Raw genomic sequence first — 22364 nt, 5'->3', positions numbered from 1 at the left:
GTCATGGGTGAACAGGGAGTATGGGAGGGGGCTGAGCATGCACCATTAGGGGCGGCAGCGTAGCCTAGTGGTTAGAGCATTGGACTAGTAACCGGAAGGTTGCGAGTTCAAACCCCCGAGCTGACAAGGTACAAATCTGTCGTTCTGCCCCTGAACAGGCAGTTAACCCATTGTTCCCAGGCCGTCATTGAAAATAAGAATATGTTCTTAACTGACTTGCCTGGTTAAATAAAGGTAAAATAAAATAAAAAAATAAAAAAATAATGGTGCCCCAGTGTTGAGGATCAGCGAAGTGGAGTTGTTGTTTCCTACCTTCACCACATGGGGGCGGCCCGTCAGGAAGTCCAGGACCCAATTGCACAGGACGGAGTTGAGACCCAGGGCCTCAAGTTTAATGATGAGCTTCGAGGGTACTATGATGTTGAATGCTGACCTTTAGTCAATGAACAGCATTCTTGCATAGGAATTATTCTTGTCCAGATGGGATAGGGCAATGTGATGGTGATTGCGTCGTCTGTGGATCTATTGGGGCAGTAAGCAAATTGAAGTGGGTCTAGGGTGATATGTAAGGTGGAGGTGATATGATCCTTGACTTGAATGTTCTTCATGATGACAGAAGTTCAATTGCCTTTGCATTCTTGGGTACAGGAACAATGGTGGCCATCTTGAAGCATGTGGGGACAGCAGACTGGGATAGGGAGAGATTGAATATATCCATTAACTTCTTGATCCTACCGATACCGGATCCGGGAGCGTGACTACACCCTCAGGCTCATTACCATAACGCAACGTTAACGATTTCTAAAAATCGCAAATGAAATGAAATAAATATGCCTGCTCTCAAGCTTAGCCTTTTCTTAACAACACTGTCATCTCAGATTTTCAAAATATGCTTTTGAACCATAGAAAATCAATCATTTGTGTAAGAGTGTTGATGGCTAGCTTAGCATTTAGCGTAGCATTTAGCACATAACATTTTCACAAAAACCAGCAAAGGAATCAAATAAAATAATTTACCTTTGAAGAACTTCAGATGTTTCAATGAGGAGACTCTCAGTTACATAGCAGATGTCCAGTTTTTCCTGAAAGATTCTTTGTGTAGGACAAATCGCTCCGTTTTGTTGCTACACATTTGGCTACCGAAACGAACCGAAAATTCAGTCACCAAAACGTCGAACTTTTTTCCGAATTAACTCCATAATATCGACCGAAACATGGCAAACGTTGTTTGAATCAATCCTCAAGGTGTTTTTTCACATATCTCTTCATTGATATGCCGTTCGTGGAAGCATGGTTTTTCTCAGAATCCCATGGAAAAATACCAGCAGCTGAGTTTTGCGCACCAATTTCCACGCAGGACACCGTGCGGACACTTGGCAAATGTAGTCTCTTATGGTCAATCTTCCTATGATATGCCTGCAAATACGTCACAATGCTCCAGACCCTTTGGGGAAACGATAGAAAGGGTAGGCTCATTCCTGTCGCATTCACAGCCATATAAGGAGATAATGCAAATCGGAGCCTCAGAAATCGTGTTCATTTCCTGGTTGCAGAAACATCTTGGTTTCGCCTGTAGCATGAGTTCTGGGGCACTCACAGTGAAAATCTTTGCAGTTCTGGAAACGTAAGAGTGTTTTCTTTCCAAAGCTATCAATTCCATGCATAGTCGAGCATCTTTTTGTGACAAAATATTGAGCTTAAAACGGGAACGTCTTTTTATCCAAAAATGAAATAGCGCCCCCCTAAGCTCAAGAGGTTCACACCAGCTAGCTGGTCTGCACATGCTCTGAGGATGCAGCTATGCTGACGTTTGGGCCGGCAGCCTTGCGAGGGTTAACACATTTACATGTCTTACTCACTTTGGCCTTGGAGAAGGAGAGCCCACAGTCCTTTTTAGCGGACCGTGTCGGTGGCACTATATTATCCTCAAAGTGGGCAAAGAAGGTGTTTAGTTTGTCTGGAAGCAAGACGTCGATGTCCTTGACGTGGCTGGTTTTTCTTTTGTAGTCTGTGACTGTCTGTAGATCCTGCCACATATGTCTTGTGTCTGAGCCGTTGAATTGCGAATCCACTGTCTCTATACTGGCATTTCACTTGTTTGATTGCCTTGCGGAGAGAATAACTACACTGTTTGTATTTGGCCATATTCCCAGTTTTGCGCGAATGCCGCCATCTGTCCACTATTCCTGGTTAGGGTAGGTTTTAATAGTCACAGTGGGTACAACATCTCCTATAAACTTCCTTATAAACTCACTCACCGAATCAGAGGAAAGATCAATATTATTCTCTGAGGCTACCCGGAACATATCCCAGTCTATGTGATCAAAACAATCTTGAAGCGTGTTGGATTTATTATGAATAAATTAATAAACAATATCCCCATTTTAAATAGAATTGTTACTAAGTAAGCTTATACTCTGTTTTATTATATCTAATTAACAATATGAGTTCATAAGAAGGGATTGTGTGACACGGACAAGGAGTAATTAAAGTTAATGAACACCATTCCAACTAGGAAGAAACGAATGGGTTGGGGACTGTGTATACAAATAAGGTCGTTAACCTAACGTTGAACCTACAGAAACTTAGCTCTGGGGTTTTTAGATAAAGCAGTGAGTGCATTCCTAGGTTTTCTGTTAATTAAAACTGTCAGCTCAGTGGTGATCGATAATGTTGAGGGGTCAAAAGTTACCTGGGAGTGTGTTAGAATGAACTTTTCACCTCACTTTGTCCCGGTCGAGAGGAGGGGATTCTGTTAAAGCAATGAAATGACGTCATGATCTGTATATAAACTGTTGCTCGTAATTAAGTGGGAGCGCGCTCCGAGAATAAATTATATTACCTATTGTTGAAAGACTGGTCTGCATCTATTTTAGGCAAACAAGAAATCTTAGAAATTCTCATAAAATAGATTAAGGGTTTTCAATTGATTGGCAAAATTAAATTACATTAACAAAGCGTGGATTCCGATTGGTCAGACCAGAATAGTCCTTAGTCCGAGAACTTCCTGTTTGAGTTTCTGCCTATAGGAAGGGAGAAGCAAAATGGAGTAATGGTCAGATTTGCAGGAAGGAGGGCGGGGAGGGCCTTATATGCATTGCGGAAGTTAGAGTAACAGTGGTCCAGTGTTTTTCGAGCGCGAGTGTTACAGTCGATGTGCTGATAGTATTTAGGTAGCCTTGTTCTCAAATTTGTTTTGTTAAAATCCCCAGCTACAATAAATGCAGCCTCAGGATCTATGGTTTCCAGTTTGCAAAATGTCCAGTGAAGTTCCTTGAGGGCCGTCGTGGTATCGGCTTGAGGAGGGATATACACGGCTGTGACAATAAGTAAAGAGAATTCTCTTGGGAGATAAAGTGGTCGACATTTGATTGTGAGGAATTCTAGGTCAGGTGGACAAAAATACTTGAGTTCCTGTATGTTGTTACAATTACACCATGAGTGTTTAATCATGAAACATACACCCTTCTTCTTCTTCCCGGAGAGAAGCGACGCACCGACAGCATATCCCGAGAGAGCCATGTTTCTGTGAAACTGAGTATGTTACAATCCCTGATGTCTCTATGGAAAGCAACCCTTGCCCTAATTTGGTCTACCTTGTTGTCTAGAGATGGGACATTAGCGAGTAATATACTCGGTAGCGGTGGGTGGTGTGCGCGCATACGAAGTCTGACCAGAAGACCGTTCTGTCTCCCTCTTCTCCGGCGGGGTAGTTTCTGGTAGGCCTCTGGAATCAGTTCAAATGCCCTGGGTGGTGCAGACAAAGCGTATTCCTGGTTGTAGTGCTTGTAAATTGACATCGCTCTGATCTCCAATAGTTCTTCCCGGCTGTATATAATAACCCTTAAGATTTTCTGGGCTAACAATGTAAGAAATAATACATAAAAAAACAAAATACTGCAAAGTTTCCTAAGGACTAGAAGCGAGACTGTCCTCTCTGTCGGCACCAACTTTAAGGGGAAAATAGGCATGTTTCTCAACATATACACTGACTATGAGAAGAGATTGCGTGACTATTAGTTTAGCAGCCCTATCCCCCAGATAGATCTTCTCATAGTCAGTGTATATGTTGTGAAACATGCCTATTTTCCTTGAAAATACATAATGTCACGATTTCAAAGCTATAGGATATTACAGAGAGCAAGTTAATTATGTCAGATCTCTGAAAAGATTTGTAATGTTGTACTTCTTGTTGACAATCTGTGCTAATGTTGTGTTTTTGAGCTAGCACCCAATAGATTCCCATTCACTCCTTGAAGAAGAGCGCTCCTTGTCCCAGAATCGCTCAGTATGCACCGTGCGGCCCATTGGCGTAGCATGGGCAATGTTTCCCATCTCCTCAAAAGTATATCTGCCAATGCGAATGTCAGGCTCCACTCTGTGAGGCACATCAATCTGTCGATTGAACATGGTGGGATTGTTTAGACGATTTTACAGTCAACTATCTACTTTACATACTGATATTGTCTTTGGTATTATTGTGTGTAGCTACGTTTGCTTGCTAGCTAGCTAGCCAGCCAGTCCGTAGAAAGAGCATTGCATTGTGGATTTTGTGGTCGACTTGAGCTACAACAATTTTTCATATTGCTACCAACCTTATTGTAATGCTAAAATGAAACATTTGTTCACAAACAATATTGTTCTCACATATTAGTGTAATTTGGCACTATAAATTAAAGGAATGAGTGATTTTGGGTGGATTTTTCCTTTAAGCATGCCCTGCTAGACATCGATCACATGTTGGCACAACTGAAAAAATTCACCAGGATTAGCAGAGCCCAGATGCGATTCTTTGGAGCTTTACTCTCAATAGGGGCAGCGGTAGGGACACTCCTCTTTTTAGGTACCACTGCCATCAATACAGTCAGTCTGGCCACTGTCAAAAAGAATGTTAGAGAACTAACAGATGAGCTGGCCCTAATCCAACAACAGCTGAAGGCCCAGTCACTTAGGTTGCAACATGTGGGAAAGAATTTCCAAGACACTATTCTTAAACCCTTAGCCAGTGATGAGCGCTGCCGTGCAAGACTGACAACCAGGGATGATGTGACCACCATTCAGGTGGAGATGGTAGAGACATGTGGCTTGTTAACACACCATTCACCTCCGCACAGAAGGTTGGTGGCACCTTAATTGGGGAGGACGGGCTCATGGTAATGGCTGGAGTATAGGTGGAAGGGTATCAAATACATGGTCTCCATCTGTTTGATGCCATTCCATTTGTTCCGTTCCAGACATTATAATGAGCTCTCCTCTCCTCAGCAGCCTTCACTGCACCTCCACTTCCATGACCTCCTGTAGGACAGTCATGACTCAATCACCCAACATGCCATTCCAAACTAGACAGTCTTTGTTAACGAGCCAGAGGGACTAATTGTCCACAAAGAAGACCTAGCGCTGTACCAACTCCCCAGGGATAGACTGGACACAGAGATTGAAATTGCGAAGCGATGTGAAGCACACTCTTGAACCTACTGCTCAAGACCAAATTCTTTGAGGGACAGATGGTCTTTGATCTTAGTCTTCTAATGACGGCCTGATAATCAGTCCCGCTCATGGACAATGCCTGACAGTATTTTGAATGCTACCATGATCCTTGGTTTCATTGCCCGTGGCATGTGCTCTTACTACATTTGTAAGCACACACACGCAATGGTGGATGTAATGAGGACTTATACTAGAATCTCTAGTGTCGGGCCTGAGTTAATACCAATCTTTGGGTTCCTGAGACCCTATAACTGTTTCTGCTTCCCTAGCTGCTTCCCCAGAGGTCTCCAGGTCAGACCTGTAGGCCTCCCTAAGCTGATGCCCCTGGGCCTTATGACCTTATAAGGTATCAACCATTTGTATTAATGCCTTAAGGCCAGGCACAACAGGCTGAAATGACTTTTTTGCATCTACCTATCAATTTTGAGATTTGTTGGTGTTTTGGTCCATTATTTTCAAAAAGTATATTTTCTTTATTTTATCACACTACTGTCATCAACATTTTTACGTGTCACGCCCTGGCCTTAGTATTCTGTGTTTTTGGTATTATTTTGGTTAGGCCAGGGTGTGACATGGGGATTTATGTGGTTTGTTTTGTCTGGGGTTGTTTGTAGGTATGGGATTATGGTTAGAGTAGTACTCTAGGTAAGTCTATGGTTGCCTAGAGTGGTTCTCAATCAGAGGCAGGTGTTTATCGTTGTCTCTGATTGGGAACCATATTTAGGCAGCCATATTCTTTAGGTCTCTTGTGGGTGATTGTTCCTGTCTTTGTGGCACCAGATAGGACAGTTTATTATTTTTTTTTCCACGTTTCTTGTTTTGTAGATTGTTTTCATCTTTATTAAAGATGTACAAAACGAACCACGCTGCATTTTGGTCCGCCTCTCTTTCACCAGAAGAAAACCCTTACATTATGACTTTAAACCACTTTAAAATGGACATTCATCAATCATTTTAAAACTCACTGCATTCAATTACGCATAATGTAAAAGCCCATTTCATAGAGAGTGTTACAAACTGGACTATATTTAGTCATTTATTTTAAAGAGATGGTGATTGGGTCTAATTAGGCGTTTGACACTATGAATTCAGTGTACTTGTCTTTAATTGCCATTTCCCAACAGTCCCACACTGTAATGGTCAGGACAACAGAATTGAGTAATCAACGTATTTTACTCAAAATACACAAAATACACCAACATAACGAGCCCAGAAAAAGGACCGATGTACAAAGAACAATCACTCACAAACCAAACATGGGGAACAGAGGGTTAAATAATAAACAAGTAATTGGTTGAGTGAAGCCAGGTGTGAAAGACAAAGACAGAACAAATGGAAAATGAAAAATGGATCGGCGGTAGCTAGAAAGCCTATGACGTCGATCGCCGAACGCCGCCCGAACAAGGAGAGGGACCGACTTCGGCGGAAGTGGTGGTCAAGAGTTGTTGATATCTGATAGAGATATACATTATACATCCCTATGCATCAACTGTATTTGCCCAAGCTTTGTTTATCACGGCCACTGATCGCTCTATACGAACAATATCTTGAAAATATGATGAACATGTTTGAGTCAAGAGGATTGGAGGGGTAATCCAAGCACTAATCATAACCTTTTTAACCCCGCATAAATTATTTCTTTCTGAACCAGTTGCAGTACAAATGAAGAGTCATCATTGAACAAAAATAAAGGTGCATCTTTGTTTACAGGGAAACCCATAAGTTTTGTAAGGAACTGTGGAACATGTGACCCGAATTGGGACACCACAGGACATTCCCAAAACATGTTACCCTTATCCGCCCACAATGGGTACAGAAAAGGTTTATTGTTTGTCAGCAGGTTATGGTTATGCAATATCGAAGAAGATTCACAGAACGTCTTAGTGTTGCCTATATGTTTCTCAGCGTAGTACCATATTTGTAGTGAGTTGGAAATAATTTAACCAAATTTTTTGAATGCTGTTTTTACCTTGATACCGGATTTTTTTAAATATGTAAGTCTATGCAGTGCAACAAGTGCTTCCTCTATCTCTCTCCAAGAAGCTGCAATAGAATCATTGCAGAATACTCTCAAGGTGAAAGATTAGTGGAATCTGTGTGGGTAGCTGGACAGGTAGGATGACTGACAGTGAAGGTGAACAGGTGGTCACGTGTCAGGTGACAGAGGAATGGATGAGACTGAGGCAGGAATTCCTTTAACCATAAAGTGGTATATTTACTGAGTAGTCTGTGCTGCATCACAAAGGAAACAAATAACATGTATCCAATCAAATTCATAATCAAATCATATTCATTATTAACATAATTTAGGGAATTCAACAGTCCAGTTCATTAAGAAGTCAATAGTAATCATCCGCGAGTCATTTAGGCTCGTAACTATTTATCATAAATTATGAAAGAATACAAACAGTGAATGGTGATACAATCTATAATCCCCATGATCAAAGTCAATCAGTTAGCAAACAATGACGTTTCTCATTTCACTCTTTCAATTGTCTTCATGTGTACATATAATTAATTTCAATACACATGAACTATATTGATTGCATAATTGGCCTATGAGGATCTGTAGGGCCGTGATCATTGACAGTTCACATTACACAATATGTTTGAAGCTGCACTCCAAGCCACGCTCCGCGGTAATAACTATTAACAATAACTGAATGGCCCACTCTCCCGATCGCCACAGATAATTCAGATGAAAGGTAACATAGTCAGTGGACTTACGTGGATTCATGGACGCACAGAACTTCTGGATCAGATGGAGTCAAGGAAGAGAAATCAGCGAGATCAGGCGATGGCAATTTCCTCCTTTTATAGAGTTGAGATAGGTGTTTTGGTCTCTATGGAATTCTCCATGTTTTAATGCATGATTGCTAGAACCAAGAATTAGTGGCCCCACAATATCCCATATTTCAAGAAACCGCTCAGGAGGGAAACCATCAAGTCATGGTGATAGATGTTTTCATAGATGTTAATACATTCTTGAGTTCTTCAAGAGGAAGTGGGGAGTCAAGGAATCCAGATTTCTCTCTGTAGATTTTTGGGAAGGTCCAATGTGTGTCATCTTACTATGTTCAGGGTCTACCTCTGACGTATATATTTGGAAATAAAAATGCCTAAACGTATCATTAATTTCTGCCTGGTCATGTGATATTAATGTTTGTTTATGCTCATTTTCAACAAGCACAATCTGTTTTTCCAGGTCTACTACTTTTACACTGAGTTGAATTAAGATGTGAGGCAAACAAGGTACAGTTTCCCCTCAAAAACAATTTTGACACCTCCCAAAGTGACTGAGGGGATGTGGCTGTATCTGTATTTTAAACTATAAAAATAATTTCAACTTTGCTGAAAGTTGTGTAAAAAAATAGGGATATGTATGTTTTCCTGTTATTTAGTTAGCTAGTAAATAAATCATTAAACCAATCTGTGTAGTACTGAGTCATGAGTAAGGCTGGGGTTTTTGCAGGTGATACGGTTATGACTGTTCAGAATGATGAGAAGATGACTGTTTAACCTCTAGCGACGAGCAATCCCGTATCCGTAATCATGGCCTCAAGTGCATTACCATAACGCAACGTTTCCTATTCATGAAAATCGCAAATGAAATGAAATAAATACATTGAAACACAAGCTTAGACTCCCAGTTAGATAGCAAATGTTCCTTTTTTCCAAAAAGAATATTTTTTTAGTTTTACGATTTCTCATCCTGCTTGGCTGAGAAATCGACCGAAAATACTTAATCTATAACGCCAAACTTTTTTCAAAATTTGCTCCATAATATCGACAGAAACAGGCAAACGTTGTTTAGGATCCATCCTCAAGGTGTATTTAACATATGTATTCGATAATATATCCGTGGAGGCAGATGGTTTCTCATAAGAAACGATTGGAAAAATGGATACCTCAGTATTTTACGCAAGGTTTTCTCCCGGAGACACCATGCGTCCACTCGCCCTATATGGTCTCTTACAGCCATTCTCCAATGGAAATGCCTAAAAAGACGTCACAATTCTGCAGACACCTTGGGGAAAACGTGGAAAACGTAAGCTGACTCCTAGCTCCTTCACAGCCATATAAGGAGGCATTGGCATGAGGCAGTTTTTTAAAAAGCGGCACTTCCTGATTGGATTTTTATCTGGGTTTCGCCTGTAACATCAGTTCTGTGGCACTCACAGACAATATCTTTGTAGTTTTGGAAACGTCAGAGTGTTTTCTCTCCAAAGCTGTCAATTATATGCATAGTCGAGCATCTTTTCGTAACAAAATATCTTGTTTAAAATGGGAACGTTTTTCATCCAAAAATTTAAATAGCGCCCCCCGAAATAGATATACCTTATAGAGTTTAATTCGGGAGATGGTAGCTCTTTAAACAACCTCTTCTGTGGTGCCCCAAATCATAATAAGTTCATTGTTACATGATTAATTTAATCGGGTAACAATTAAACATAGTTAGTTGATTAAATAAATAAGTCATCAGATTAATGAAAGTAAAGTCAAGACACATCTTAGAGTGATTTATAACCATAGTCACAAATACAAAACGTCCTGTATCATCATTATCAGAAGCCTCAACCTGAACACAGTTTTCTATCAAATAATATTAAAACACCTTTTGTTTTGTTAGTGGATAAGGAGTGAGCAACACATTTAAAATTATCTCTTTTGGATTCTATAGACATCAGAATGTTTTAGGTGGGTTTCTTGTATTAGGGCAATATCAAAGTTTTTACATCTGATGTATTCTAAGCATTTGGTACACTTGATAGCGGAATTTAAACCATGGGAATTTAACAACATTAAGATGAGCTCACGGTTCATTAAAAACCTTTGTCATATAGAATGTATGGATAAGTGTATGACAAAAACAAACAACAAATTACATTTAAAAAACACCTACTTCAATACAAACAGGAAAAAATATTTGCGCACCATTATTCATATTTCTGAACAAACTCTGACAGCTGGGGTTTAACAATAAAATAAACAAAAAGGGTAACCACCCACAAGACGGGAAGTCTATAGCTTCAACCGTTCGCTTTGGCTGGTAGGAACTCAAATTCTCAAAAATCAGGAGAATCCAAAACAGGGATGCACGTCCCAAGTCCTGTCCCATTATGTCAGCCACTTGTTTTTATCCAACATGACATAAATACGTGGCAAAATTACTTTTCACAGAACACGTATCCTTAAGTGATTTAAATTCTCCCAAAAGCAGTCCCTCCAGGGATTCCTTAACTGCTTGTTTGACCATTGCCTGCATCAAAGTTAGTTGATTCAGAGCCTTCAATGTGGCAGAGTTGGTTGTATCCTCAATGGTCTTAGTTGGCTCAGTGTCTTTGTTTGAGATGCATGTAGGCTTCCCTGTGCCTTGAGTGTCCTTGGTTGCATAGGTCCATCTTATTAAGCATTTTGAAGGTTCAGAGGCCAGTTGTCAGGAATTTATTACGGCTTTTGGTCTTTAGAGACTTTACTCAGAACTACACAAATCTAGAATTGGGATGGAGTGACTGGGAGGACATCAGACACTTTTCTGGGGAGTGTGTTGTGCCCCCACTCATCCCATTTCACCCCAAGTACACCCCCACTAGCCACTATACCTTAATTTTTACGGTAAAACAAACCAAGCACAGTACCTAAGTGGCTTAAGTGGTCTTTCTTCAAATGCATGTACAATGTATGTATCCACATACTGTATTTCGTTTTGTACCATTAGGCAAAAAAAAGGCAGTACAGATATGTACTTTGCTTTATTTTGTTTTTCTGTGCATTTCTTTGTCTTGATACATGTCTGCTCAGCCCACATTCCCACACTCTATATATGTAATGTTTACAATAACTATGAATTTATACTATGATGATCCCATTCTAAGGAATGCCCACCACTCTCAAATGCCATATCTGCTAAAAATGTTTTACTTAGTTCTTCAATAATAGATGGAACAGATAAGGTGTTACGGTTTTCTAGGTGTGAAGGATAGTCGGACCAAAATGCAGCGTGTAGATTGCGATCCATGTTTAATGAACAACGTGAAACACGAATAAACACAAAACACTACAAAACAAAGAACGTAACGAAAACCAAAACAGCCTATACTTGTGTAAATAAACAAAGCGATAGGAACAACGACACTAAGGACAATCACCCACGACAAATGCAACGAATATGGCTGCCTAAATATGGTTCCCAATCAGAGACAACGATAAACACCTGCCTCTGATTGAGAACCACTCCAGACAGCCATAGACTTTGCTAGATAACCCCACTAGCTACAATCCCAATACATACACACCAAAACCCCAAGACAAAACACACCACAATACAAAAACCCCATGCCACACCCTGGCCTGACCCAATACATGAAGAAAAACACAAAATACTTAGACCAGGGCGTGACATAAGGTTAACTTTGATTCTATACAAGTAAAGAACAACACAATACAACTTATCACATGGAATGTGCATGGGCTAAAAAAGCTTATGGTTCTCGAACACTTAAAGTCAGCAGATGTGGTTCTCTTGCAAGAGTCAATGTACATAAACAAATTATAATTCTTGAACATTTAAAGAGGAGTCTGCCAAAAGGCACCTCAAGGACTCTCAGACCATGAGAAACAAGATTCTCTGGTCATGTTTTAAGTGTAAAACTAACAATGACTCAGTAACCCATGCCTTCTGGGAATTCTATGAAGTCCAAAACTTGTGGGCGGAGCTAGAATTGTTGGCCATCAGAAGTATTACAATGTTAACTTACTTTTAATCCATCTGTCTGCATATTTCAAGACATAGCATATGGGAGTGTAGTGAGATACCCAATGGACTGGATAATTCTCTTCTCATCTTGAGAAAACATATACTAAACACTTGGAAATCATTTAATCCACCATCATTAACACAATGCAAAAAGCAAATGATTTATTATTGAAATAGCGATGGTGACCAGGGAGACTGAGAAAAACAAATTGGTACAATTTGTGGCAAACAATAATGCAGGCAATAGGGATCGGGTTGTGAGCATGCAGATCTGGGCAAATGAGATGGGGCGGCAGCGTAGCCTAGTGGTTAGAGCGTTGGACTAGTAACCGGAAGGTTGCGAGTTCAATCCCCCGAGCTGACAAGGTACAAATCTGTCGTTCTGCCCCTGAACAGGCAGTTAACCCACTGTTCCCAGGCCGTCATTGAAAATAAGAATGTGTTCTTAACTGACTTGCCTGGTTAAATAAAGGTAAAATAAAAAATAAAAAAATTAATTGTTTGTGTGCGTCTGTAAATTGATGTTTGTATATGTATGTTTGTGTAACGGTTCTCTTGTGGTGAAGGAGAGTCGGACCAAAATGCGGCGTGTAGATTGCGATCCATGTTTAATAAACAAACGTAAAACACGAATCAATACAAACACTACAAAAACAAAGAACGTAATGAAAACCGAAACAGTCCTATCTGGTGCAAACACAGAGACAGTAACAAGGACACTAAGGACAATCACCCACGACACACTCAAAGAATATGGCTGCCTAAATATGGTTCCCAATCAGAGACAACAATAAACACCTGCCTCTGATTGAGAACCACTTCAGACAGCCATAGACTTAACTAGAACACCCCACTAAGCTACAATCCCAATACATACACACCACATACAAAAACCCATGCCACACCCTGGCCTGATCAAATAAATGAAGATAAACACAAAATACTTCGACCAGGGCGTGACAGTTTGTATCTGGTTTAAAAAAATAAAACTTAAAACTTTTTTTGTAAATTATATTATCAATAAATAAATACAAATGTAATCACGCTTGGGGACCATTAGAGATATTTGAAACTCACGTGTGAAAAGGTTAAATGATTCCCGTTTCTCATCTGATTCTTCAAATAGTCCAACTGGGATTTCCGGAAAACCTGGGAATTTTGGGAAAGTTACTGAAATTTTGCGACCGTAGTCCTCCAATATTTCCTCATCTTAATTTTGCACATGACCTTTTGTATTCGGGTAAATCACTTATTGATGGAAATGTGTTTGCTTTGCATCCCAAATGGCACCGTATTCCTCATATAGTACCCCACTTTGACCAGCTCTGGTCATAAAGGAGCAGGGAATTAAACTCTGCACTCCCACGTACCAAGTGGCAACACCACTATACTAACACTACCCTCTATGCTGTTTCCTCAGAGGGGGTAAGAATGAACCCGAACCAGAGCAGCCTGTTCCCAGGAAGGTGGCTATACGGAGCCTGCCCTCTACAGACGACATAGATCCGGATGTACTGGACAGCATGCATTCTCTGGGCTGCTTCAGAGACAAGAACAAACTGATGAAGGACCTGCTCTCGGACGAGTGAGTAGTGAAGGAGGGATGGATGGAGGGTTGAGGAGGGAGGAAGGGGGGCAAGGAGGGTGGAACAAAGGGGGGCGGGAGAGAGTGAGGAAAGATGGATGGAAGGGATGGGGAAGAGGGAGTGAGAAAGGATGGAGGTGGGAGAAGGGAGGGAGGGGAGGACAAATTAGGATATGGTGGGAGAACAATGGGGGAAAGAAGATCAGAGAAAGATGGATGAAGGAAGGAGACAAGATTAGATGAGATGATAGGGTGGTGGATGGTACAAAATGAGAAGGGACATAAGAGAGAAAGGACAGGAGAAGAGAGGAGAGGACCATAAGGACTCAAGGACATGAGCACAGAAGGCAGAGGAGAGGAGAAAGAGGGAAGGTTGTTGAATGGAGGTGTGAACATTGTGGAAGGTGAGCGGAGGAGAGGGAGAAAGGGAAAGGGGAGAGGGGAATTGTCTCTAAGCTCCAGAGGCCTTGGGTTCTTATGAAATCCTTTGAACCTGTTGCTTTGGATGTCAGCAGACATACGTCACTTTGCTGTTATCACACGACTTTGGCAGCAGTGCTTATACCACCTGCTGCACACCTCCGCGTAACAAGCTCCTGGGTCACACTGTTTCTGCACTGCAGGGTTTGTGTGTGAATGTGTGTGTTTGTGCTCATGTGAATACCTTTAAGAGTTTGTGTGCTTGTTTCACTGTTGGAGCATTTTAGAGCGTCACAAATAAAGCAAAGCGGCAATGCCATTAGGGCAGGGGTTGTGTGTTGAGATTGTGTTACCTATGACCTTCCTAAGGGCCTGTGAAGGTTTCAGTGTGGTTCTCTGAAGGTTTAGTTGTGATTCGCTGTGAAGGGCCCATGCATCATCCCTAAAGTTACCTTTTTTCACATTTCAAGTGCTCTTCAGTTTTCTGTTATCTCTCCTCTTCATTTTCCTTTCTCTCCCATTTTCTTATTTGCCCTCTCATTCGTTTCTCACCCTTTCTTCCGTCCTCTCTCCTCTCTTTCCTTACTCTTTCCTTTCTTTATTTCCCTTCTCTCCTCTCTACTATTCTTATCATCTCTCTGCTCTCTCCTCCTCTGGGTCTGAAAGCAAAAGAAAGTCGGAAGCGTTAATTCCATTTATTCTTCTTTTCTTTTTTAGCTGAAGTTGCAGGTCTTCATCTATCGCTGCATTCCCCAGACCCTTCCGTTTTATATGCCATATTACAACCGGGGCTCTGAGTTTCACAGCCAGAGGAAATCGATCCTTCGTCTGGACAGGCCAGAAAATGTGACTTGTCACCTCCTATGCAAATGAGGAGTCAGATTTCACATACTCTATCTCAGCTACAAGCGTGGAGTGGCATCTGAAACAGGATACTGAGCTCTTTCACAGAGTGTACAGCATTTGATGTTGCACCGTTCACAGAGCATTCTGTACATGAAAATGTCAGTCAGAACAGGTCCAGAATATAAGGGCACAAGGTGAGACCCAGATGCAGACACAGGAGGCAGATGGTTAGAGTCCAAGATGTTTATTAACAATCCAAAAGGGGTAGGCAAGAGAATGCTCATGGACAGGCAAACGGTCAAAACCAGTTCAGAGTTCCAGAGGTACAGAATGGCAGGCAGAATGGTCAGGCAGGCAGGAATGAAGTCCAGAAAAACAGGCAAAGGTCAAAACTGGGAGGACTAGTAAAATAGAATAGAAAAGCAGGAGCACAGAAAAAACATGGTGGTTGACTTGAACATACAAGACAAACTTGTACAGAGAGACAGGAAACACAGGGATAAATACACTGGGGAAAATAAGCGACACCAGGAGGGGGTGGAGACAATCACAAGGACAGGTGAAAGATCAGGGCATGACACAGAATCATTACATTTTCAGATGATTTGTGCTAATTGTGTTTGAAAAAGACATGCGTGAAATTGACAGATGAATTAACTCAATGTGCATTGAAGACGTTGTACGTAATGAGCTTGGAGTGGCTGAATTAAAAAAATATACAGTGGGGAGAACAAGTATTTGAAACACTGCCGATTTTGCAGGTTTTCCTACTTACAAAGCATGTAGAGGTCTGTCATTTTGATCATAGGTACACTTCAACTGTCATAGACGGAATCTAAAACAAAAATCCAGAAAATCACATTGTATGATTTTTTTAAATGATTTGCTTGTTTGAAAATTTATAATTTTATCGATGTCTAGTGAGGTAATAAAAAGTGTGTTTTCGGCTGTCATGGAGCATGAAGTCTTTAAAGGAGTGACAGTTGCTCCATTGAAATTATTGGCTGCTATTAGCTATACACTATTAGTTTTGGTTTATGTAGTATCAACCAACCTGATCCTCCACTTTTTGCTCAGATCAATCCCCTTTTGTCATCTTTCTCTGCAGAGATAACCAGGAGAAGATGATCTACTTCCTGCTGTTGGACCGTAAGGAAAGGTACCCCAGCCACGAGGACCAGAACCTGCCCCCACGCAACGAGATTGGTAAAATAAAATGACCAAGCCCAAAATCACAAGACAGTAGCAATTGTAAAATCTATGTTGACGGTGAATCTTCTCACGGAAATGTTCCCACAGAAATTTTCTCATGGAAATGTTGACGGTGTTAACTCACAGAAATGTATTACATCAAGCACTATGGGAAGAAGCCCTCCCCACCTGATTCAACTAGTCAAGGGCTTGATAATTAGTTAAGTTAAATGAGGTGTGTTAGCTCTGGAATATATCAAATACATGGAATGACTGGGGAACCAGGGAGAGGTTTGAGTGTGCGCTAAAGCATGTGCTTGACTGTCAAACTGCACTGTAGCTAGTGTGTGATCTTCTCTCTCTCTATCTCGCTCTATATACAGTATATATATCCTTTCTCCCCTCTCTCTGTCTCACTCCTCCTCCTCTCCTCAGACCCCCCCAGGAAGCGTGTGGACTCCCCCATGCTGAACCGCCATGGCAAAAAGAGACCGGAGAGGAAGTCTATGGAGGTGCTGAGTGTCACAGACGGAGGCTCCCCCGTACCCGCCAGGAGGGCCATCGACATGACACAGCACGGACAGAGGTACACAAACACACAGGAACAGAGGTACACACACAACCACACCCATGCACATGCACACACACACACACACACACAACCACGCACACATATACAGCACACATACTTTGAATGTGTTTGACCATGTTTCCCTATCCCATCACACCAGCACCCATCAGCTCTGCATGGCATCATTGAGACACCATTAGTCTCTTACCATCTCCACTCTTCAATATTTGGGATATTGTACAAGTGCAATCCATTCACCATTTGTTTTATGCTCTAGATTGACAAGATAGTGGTAAGACAGCAGACAATAGGGCTAGTTCTATCAGTGGGCAGTGTTGTGGTCTGACACACAAACATGTACACAAGCATGCACGCGTGCACGCACGCGTGCACGCACGCACACACACCCATAGGCAAACTGACAGATGGACGGACCAATGTCCGTCCATCCATCCGTCTGTCAGTTTGTCTATGGGTTTGTATGTCACCAAGGCAAAGGGTGGTTATTTTGAAGAATCTCAAATATAAAATATATTTTGATTTGTTTAACACTACTTTGCTTACTACATGATTCTATGTGTGTTATTTTGTAGTTCTGATGTATTCACTATTATTCTACAATGTAGAAAATAGTAAAAATAAAGAAAAACCCTGGAATGTGTAGGTGTGTCCAAACTTTTGACTGCTGCCATATGTGGATTTTACATTGGAAAAACCTGCACATTATTAAGGGGAAAAAATACATTTTAGTTTTACAAAAATTATAACTAACTGTAATTTGGATATCATCTGTTTTGGTCATTTTTTTATTTCAGATAGTATTATATACACACTGCCTTCTGAAAGAATTTAGACCCCTTGACTTTTTCCATTTTTTTTAGGTTACAGCCTTATTCAAATATGTATTCAATTATTTTTTACACTCATCAATCTACACACAATACATGACAGCGCAAAAACAGGTTTTTAGAATTATTATTGAAATATCACACATACGAAAGTATTTAGACCCTTTACTCAGTACTTTGTTGAAGTTGAAGCACCTTTGGCAGCGATTACAGCTGCCAAAGGTGTAATCGCTGCAGCAGCATGCTTGTTACTGACGGTACAAGTTTGGCACACCTGTATTTGGGGAGTTTTTCCCCATTCATCTCTGTAGATCCTCTCAAGCTCTGTCAGGTTGGATGGGGTGCATTGCTGCACAGCTATCTTCAGGTCTCTCCAGAGATGTTTGATCGGGTTAAAACCTCTTGGGGCTAAGGGGCAGAATTTTCACTTTTGGATAAATAGCGTGCCCAATTTCAACTTCCTGCTACTCATGCCAGGAATAAGATATGCATATTATTCATAGATTTGGATAGAAAACACTCTGACGTTTCTAAAACTGTTTGAATCATGTCTGTGAGTATAACAGAACTTTCTAGGGAGTTTTTCCTAGCCACCGTGCTTCTACACCTGCATTGCTTGCTGTTTGGGGTTTTAGGCTGGGTTTCTGTACAGCACTTTGAGATATCAGCTGATGTACGAAGGGCTATATAAATAAATTTGAAGTTTGGCACAAACTTGATTTGATGTAGCAGGCAAAACCCAGAGGACTAACTGTTCAGAATTTTTATTTTATTTTTCTCTCTCTGTTCCCTGACTTGTTATTGCCAAGGGATATTTCATAGGAACTTGTTTTCAAGTTCCTACTGCTTCCACTGGATGTCACCAGTCTTTGGAATTTGGTTGAGGTTATTCCTTTGTGCAATGAAGAAGTAGGCCAACTCGGAACTGGGTACACTTTTGTGAGTTGCTTAAGACGTTGAAAAGTGGTGCTGGTTTGTTTTCTTTCCTGTATTGAACACAGATTGCCCCGTCTACAATTTGATTGATTATTAACATTTAAAAATATTTTGGCAAAGACATGGCCCCACATGTCCCTCTAGGGGTACCCTCCCCCACTGCTCAACTGACACAATGGCGCACAGAACGCAAAAATATTCTTAGAAATATTTAACCTCCACACATTAACAAGTCCAATAGCTCAAATGAAAGATAAACACCTTGTTCATCTAGCCACCAAGTCAGATTTCTAAAATGTTTTACGGCGAAAACATAGCACATATTTATGTCAAACCACCACCGAAGACACAGCTAATTTCCATAGCCAAATTGAACAAAATATGCAATCACCAAACGCAGGATTAAAAGAAAAATAATTTCACTAACCTTTTGAAATCTTCATCAGATGACAGTAATATAACATGTTACACAGTACATTTATGTTTTTTTCAATAATATGCCATAAATATCCATAAATCTCTGTTTACAATGACGCATTGTTAAAAAAATGCTACTCAAATGTCCAGAGAAATGACGATGGCTTCTGCACACGCCGTCAGCTAACATGGAATACACAACATAAACTTTGACTAAATATGCATGTTCTACATATATATAGAAAGATACACTTTTTCTAAATGCAATCGCTGTGTTACATTTATTTTTAACTTTAAAGATTTCGTGATTTTTTTGTGAGTCGGCGCTCAGGAATTAGCATTTTGGCTCCTCTATCTCGGAGTCCACAGAAACCCAAATTTAACACATAAATGTTCCCTTACCTTTGCTGTTCTTCCATCAGAAGACCTGGAAGGGTTTATACTTACCAAAAACAGCTTTAGTTTTGAAGTCTGTGTCTTTCGGTTATCAAACACGACATATTTCGGTTGAAATGCAGCCAAAAAGTAAAGTTAGTTCGCACCAAAACGTCGAAATTACATATTATATGTCGACTAAACTTGTCAAACTTGGTTCAGAACACAGCGTTAGCATGTTATATAGCTTCACAGCAATTCTCAGGACAAAGAGAAACACACGCATCGTTTAATCAATCTTGGAAGAAAGACACCACAGGAGCAGAATGCGCATGAGAGTAACCTGTTTTCTCGCGCGACCGAAAGGTTTCGGCCCGTCATTACTCTCGTGAGCGCGAGATTCACACAATGAGAAGCCCCATTGAAAGCGGACACCGCGTTGAAGGCATAGGAACTGTTCCCAGGACCATAGGTGCTTGGGAAGGGTGGGGGCGATGACGTCAAAGTTGGGCCAACTTTTTGGATGACAAGAGAGAGTTTGGGAGAATGAGTGCCCTGAGAGTCCTGCTTTACTTACAGACATAATTTAAACGGTTTTAGAAGCTTTATAGTGTTTTCTATTCAATAATAATTTTTTATTGCATATATTAGCAATTTTTGACAGATTTTTTTTCTGTTTACCATGGGCACGCAATCACCCCAAAGGGGGCAGCAATCAGCCCTATCCCCATCAGGTTTTAATAGGCAACTTTTTAAATATTTTATAGAGACGTTGCATTTTTTGTAAGCTGTTTTTTTCTGGATCAGCGCTTTATAAATGGACATTTTGGATATATATGGACAGAATTAATCGAACAAAAGGACCAATTGCGATGTTTATGGGACATATTGGAGTGCCAACAAAAGATGCACGTCAAAGGTAATGCGTATTTTATATTTTATTTCAGCGTTTTGTGTAGCGCCTGCAGGGTTGAAATATACTAATTCCTTTGTTTACTGCTGGTGCATATGGTGCAGGCTATCAGATAATAGCTTCTTATGCTTTCGCCGAAAAGCATTTAAAAAATCTGACATGTTGGCTAGATTCACAACGAGTGTAGCTTAAAATTGAGTATCTTACATGTGTGATTTAATGAAAGTTTGAATTGTATAGTATTTTATTTGAATCTGGCGCTCTGCATTTTCCCTGGCAATTGGCCAGTTGAGACATTTGCGTCCCGCCTATCCCTAACTAGTTTTAAAGTCCGGGATCTTGCTGGGCCACTCAAGGACATTCTGAGACTTGTCTCAAGCCACTCCTGCGTTGTCTTGGCAGTGTGCTTAGGGTCGTTGTACTGTTGGAAGGTGGACCTTCGCCCCAGTCTGAGGTCCTGAGCGCTCTGGAGCAGGTTTTCACCAAGGATCTCAGTGTACTTTGCTCCGCTCATCTTTACCTCTATCCTGACTAGTCTCCCAGTCCCTGCCGCTGAAAAACATGATGCTGCTACCACCATGATTCACTGTTGGGATGGTGCCAGGTTTCCTCCAGACGTGACACTTGACATTCAGGCCAAAGAGTTAAATCTTGGTTTCATCAGACCAGAGAATCTTGTTTCTCATGGGAGTCCTTCAGGTGCCTTTTGGCAAGCGGGCTGTCATGTGCTTTTAAAGAGGAGTGGCTTCCGTCTGGCCACTACCATAAAGGCCTGATTGGTGGAGTGCTGCAGAGATGGTTGTCCTTCTGGAAAGTTCTCCCATCTCCACAGAGGATCTCTAGAGCCCTGTCAGAGTGACCATCAGGTTCTTGGTCACCTTCCTCACCAAGGCCCTTCTCCCCAATTGCTCAGTTTGGCCCGGGTGGCCAGATCTAGGAAGAAAAAATTTAGGTAAAAAACGTGTGACTAGCACTGAGATTGAACCCGCTATCCTCGGCGGGTGTAACAAAAAACTGTCTTAAATGGTATCACCGAGGTGACAAGGTAAAAATCTGTCGTTCTACCCCTGAACAATGCAGTTAACCCACTGTTCACCGGTAGGCCGTCATTGTAAATAAGCATTTGTTCTTAACTGACTTGACTAGTAAAATAGAAAATAAATAAAACTTCTGACTTCAAAAGCAGACCCAAAGGTGATTTGTTTTTTAATTTAACCCCTCTACCGAGCTGTACATCCTTCTCCCCTTATTACAGGGCTGAAGCTAAGCTGAGCTGTGTATGGGGAGAAGGATGTTGGTGAGAGAAGTCAGTGTGGGTTTCTGGTTTATCGATGTCTTGTGCTTTTTGTCATATCCTTGATTGAACAGTATTCTCTGCTGGGGAAGGTGTGTGGTTGTTAGTTTGTGCGTGCGTGTGTGTGAACGTAACTTTATCTCTCCCCGGCAGCAAACTTTTATCGACAGTTTTGAGAATCAGGAGAACTTTACATCAGAGTGTGTCAGAAAGAAGACTGGCTTTGAAACATATATTATGACAAGCCAAATCTCGGCGTGTACACTGACGGAAGGGAAAGATAAGTATTTTGGAATGGAATGCATTTTAACTCAAGCTACATAGACGAAACATGTAAACCCCAGTCACTGTCCAGCATTATGTCTAGTTTGGTTCCCCAAAATTGTAAAACTTTTTTTCTTTCTTTCTTTTTTCTTGGCAAATATTGTAACACACATCGGGGTCAAATGTTATCATACAACGTAATAAAATGTAATAACTCCACAACAGAATGATGGCGAAACTGTATCTTCACAGGAATGGGAATCATCATTTTTCAGCTTTTGTGAATTATGTTTGAGTAGATTTGGAATACATGATTTGCAGTAGCTGTACCATGCAGATAATATGGTACATATTTTAGTATGATCTGGATATATTTGTCTTACATGAATAACCAATTCATCTTGTATATAATAAAGTGGGCTGGAAAATCTTTAAAAAATCACAAAAACACAGCTTCATC

The 22364-nt window shown here is 40.9% G+C and overlaps 1 protein-coding gene and 1 long non-coding RNA gene across 2 annotated transcripts in view; one reads left to right on the top strand and one right to left on the bottom strand.

Annotated features, from left to right (window-relative positions):
* The window catches only part of brsk2a (BR serine/threonine kinase 2a), a 223244-nt gene that overhangs the window by 144971 nt on the left and 55909 nt on the right, over positions 1–22364 (top strand). Inside the window, exons 10-12 of the mRNA XM_031802186.1 lie at positions 13665–13829; positions 16204–16301; positions 16722–16872. Coding sequence (XP_031658046.1) covers positions 13665–13829; positions 16204–16301; positions 16722–16872 — 414 coding nt within the window. The remainder of the gene's footprint in view (positions 1–13664; positions 13830–16203; positions 16302–16721; positions 16873–22364) is intronic.
* Positions 7678–8319, bottom strand: LOC116356361 (uncharacterized). The gene is made up of 2 exons (XR_004204880.1): positions 8215–8319; positions 7678–7714 (listed from the first exon to the last, which is right to left on the bottom strand). It is a non-coding gene; the product is annotated as an uncharacterized LOC116356361 (long non-coding RNA).

Source organism: Oncorhynchus kisutch, linkage group LG22, assembly GCF_002021735.2.
Source record: "Oncorhynchus kisutch isolate 150728-3 linkage group LG22, Okis_V2, whole genome shotgun sequence".
Taxonomy (NCBI): Eukaryota; Metazoa; Chordata; class Actinopteri; order Salmoniformes; family Salmonidae; genus Oncorhynchus; species Oncorhynchus kisutch.
This window is presented reverse-complemented; position numbering and strand designations above follow the sequence as displayed.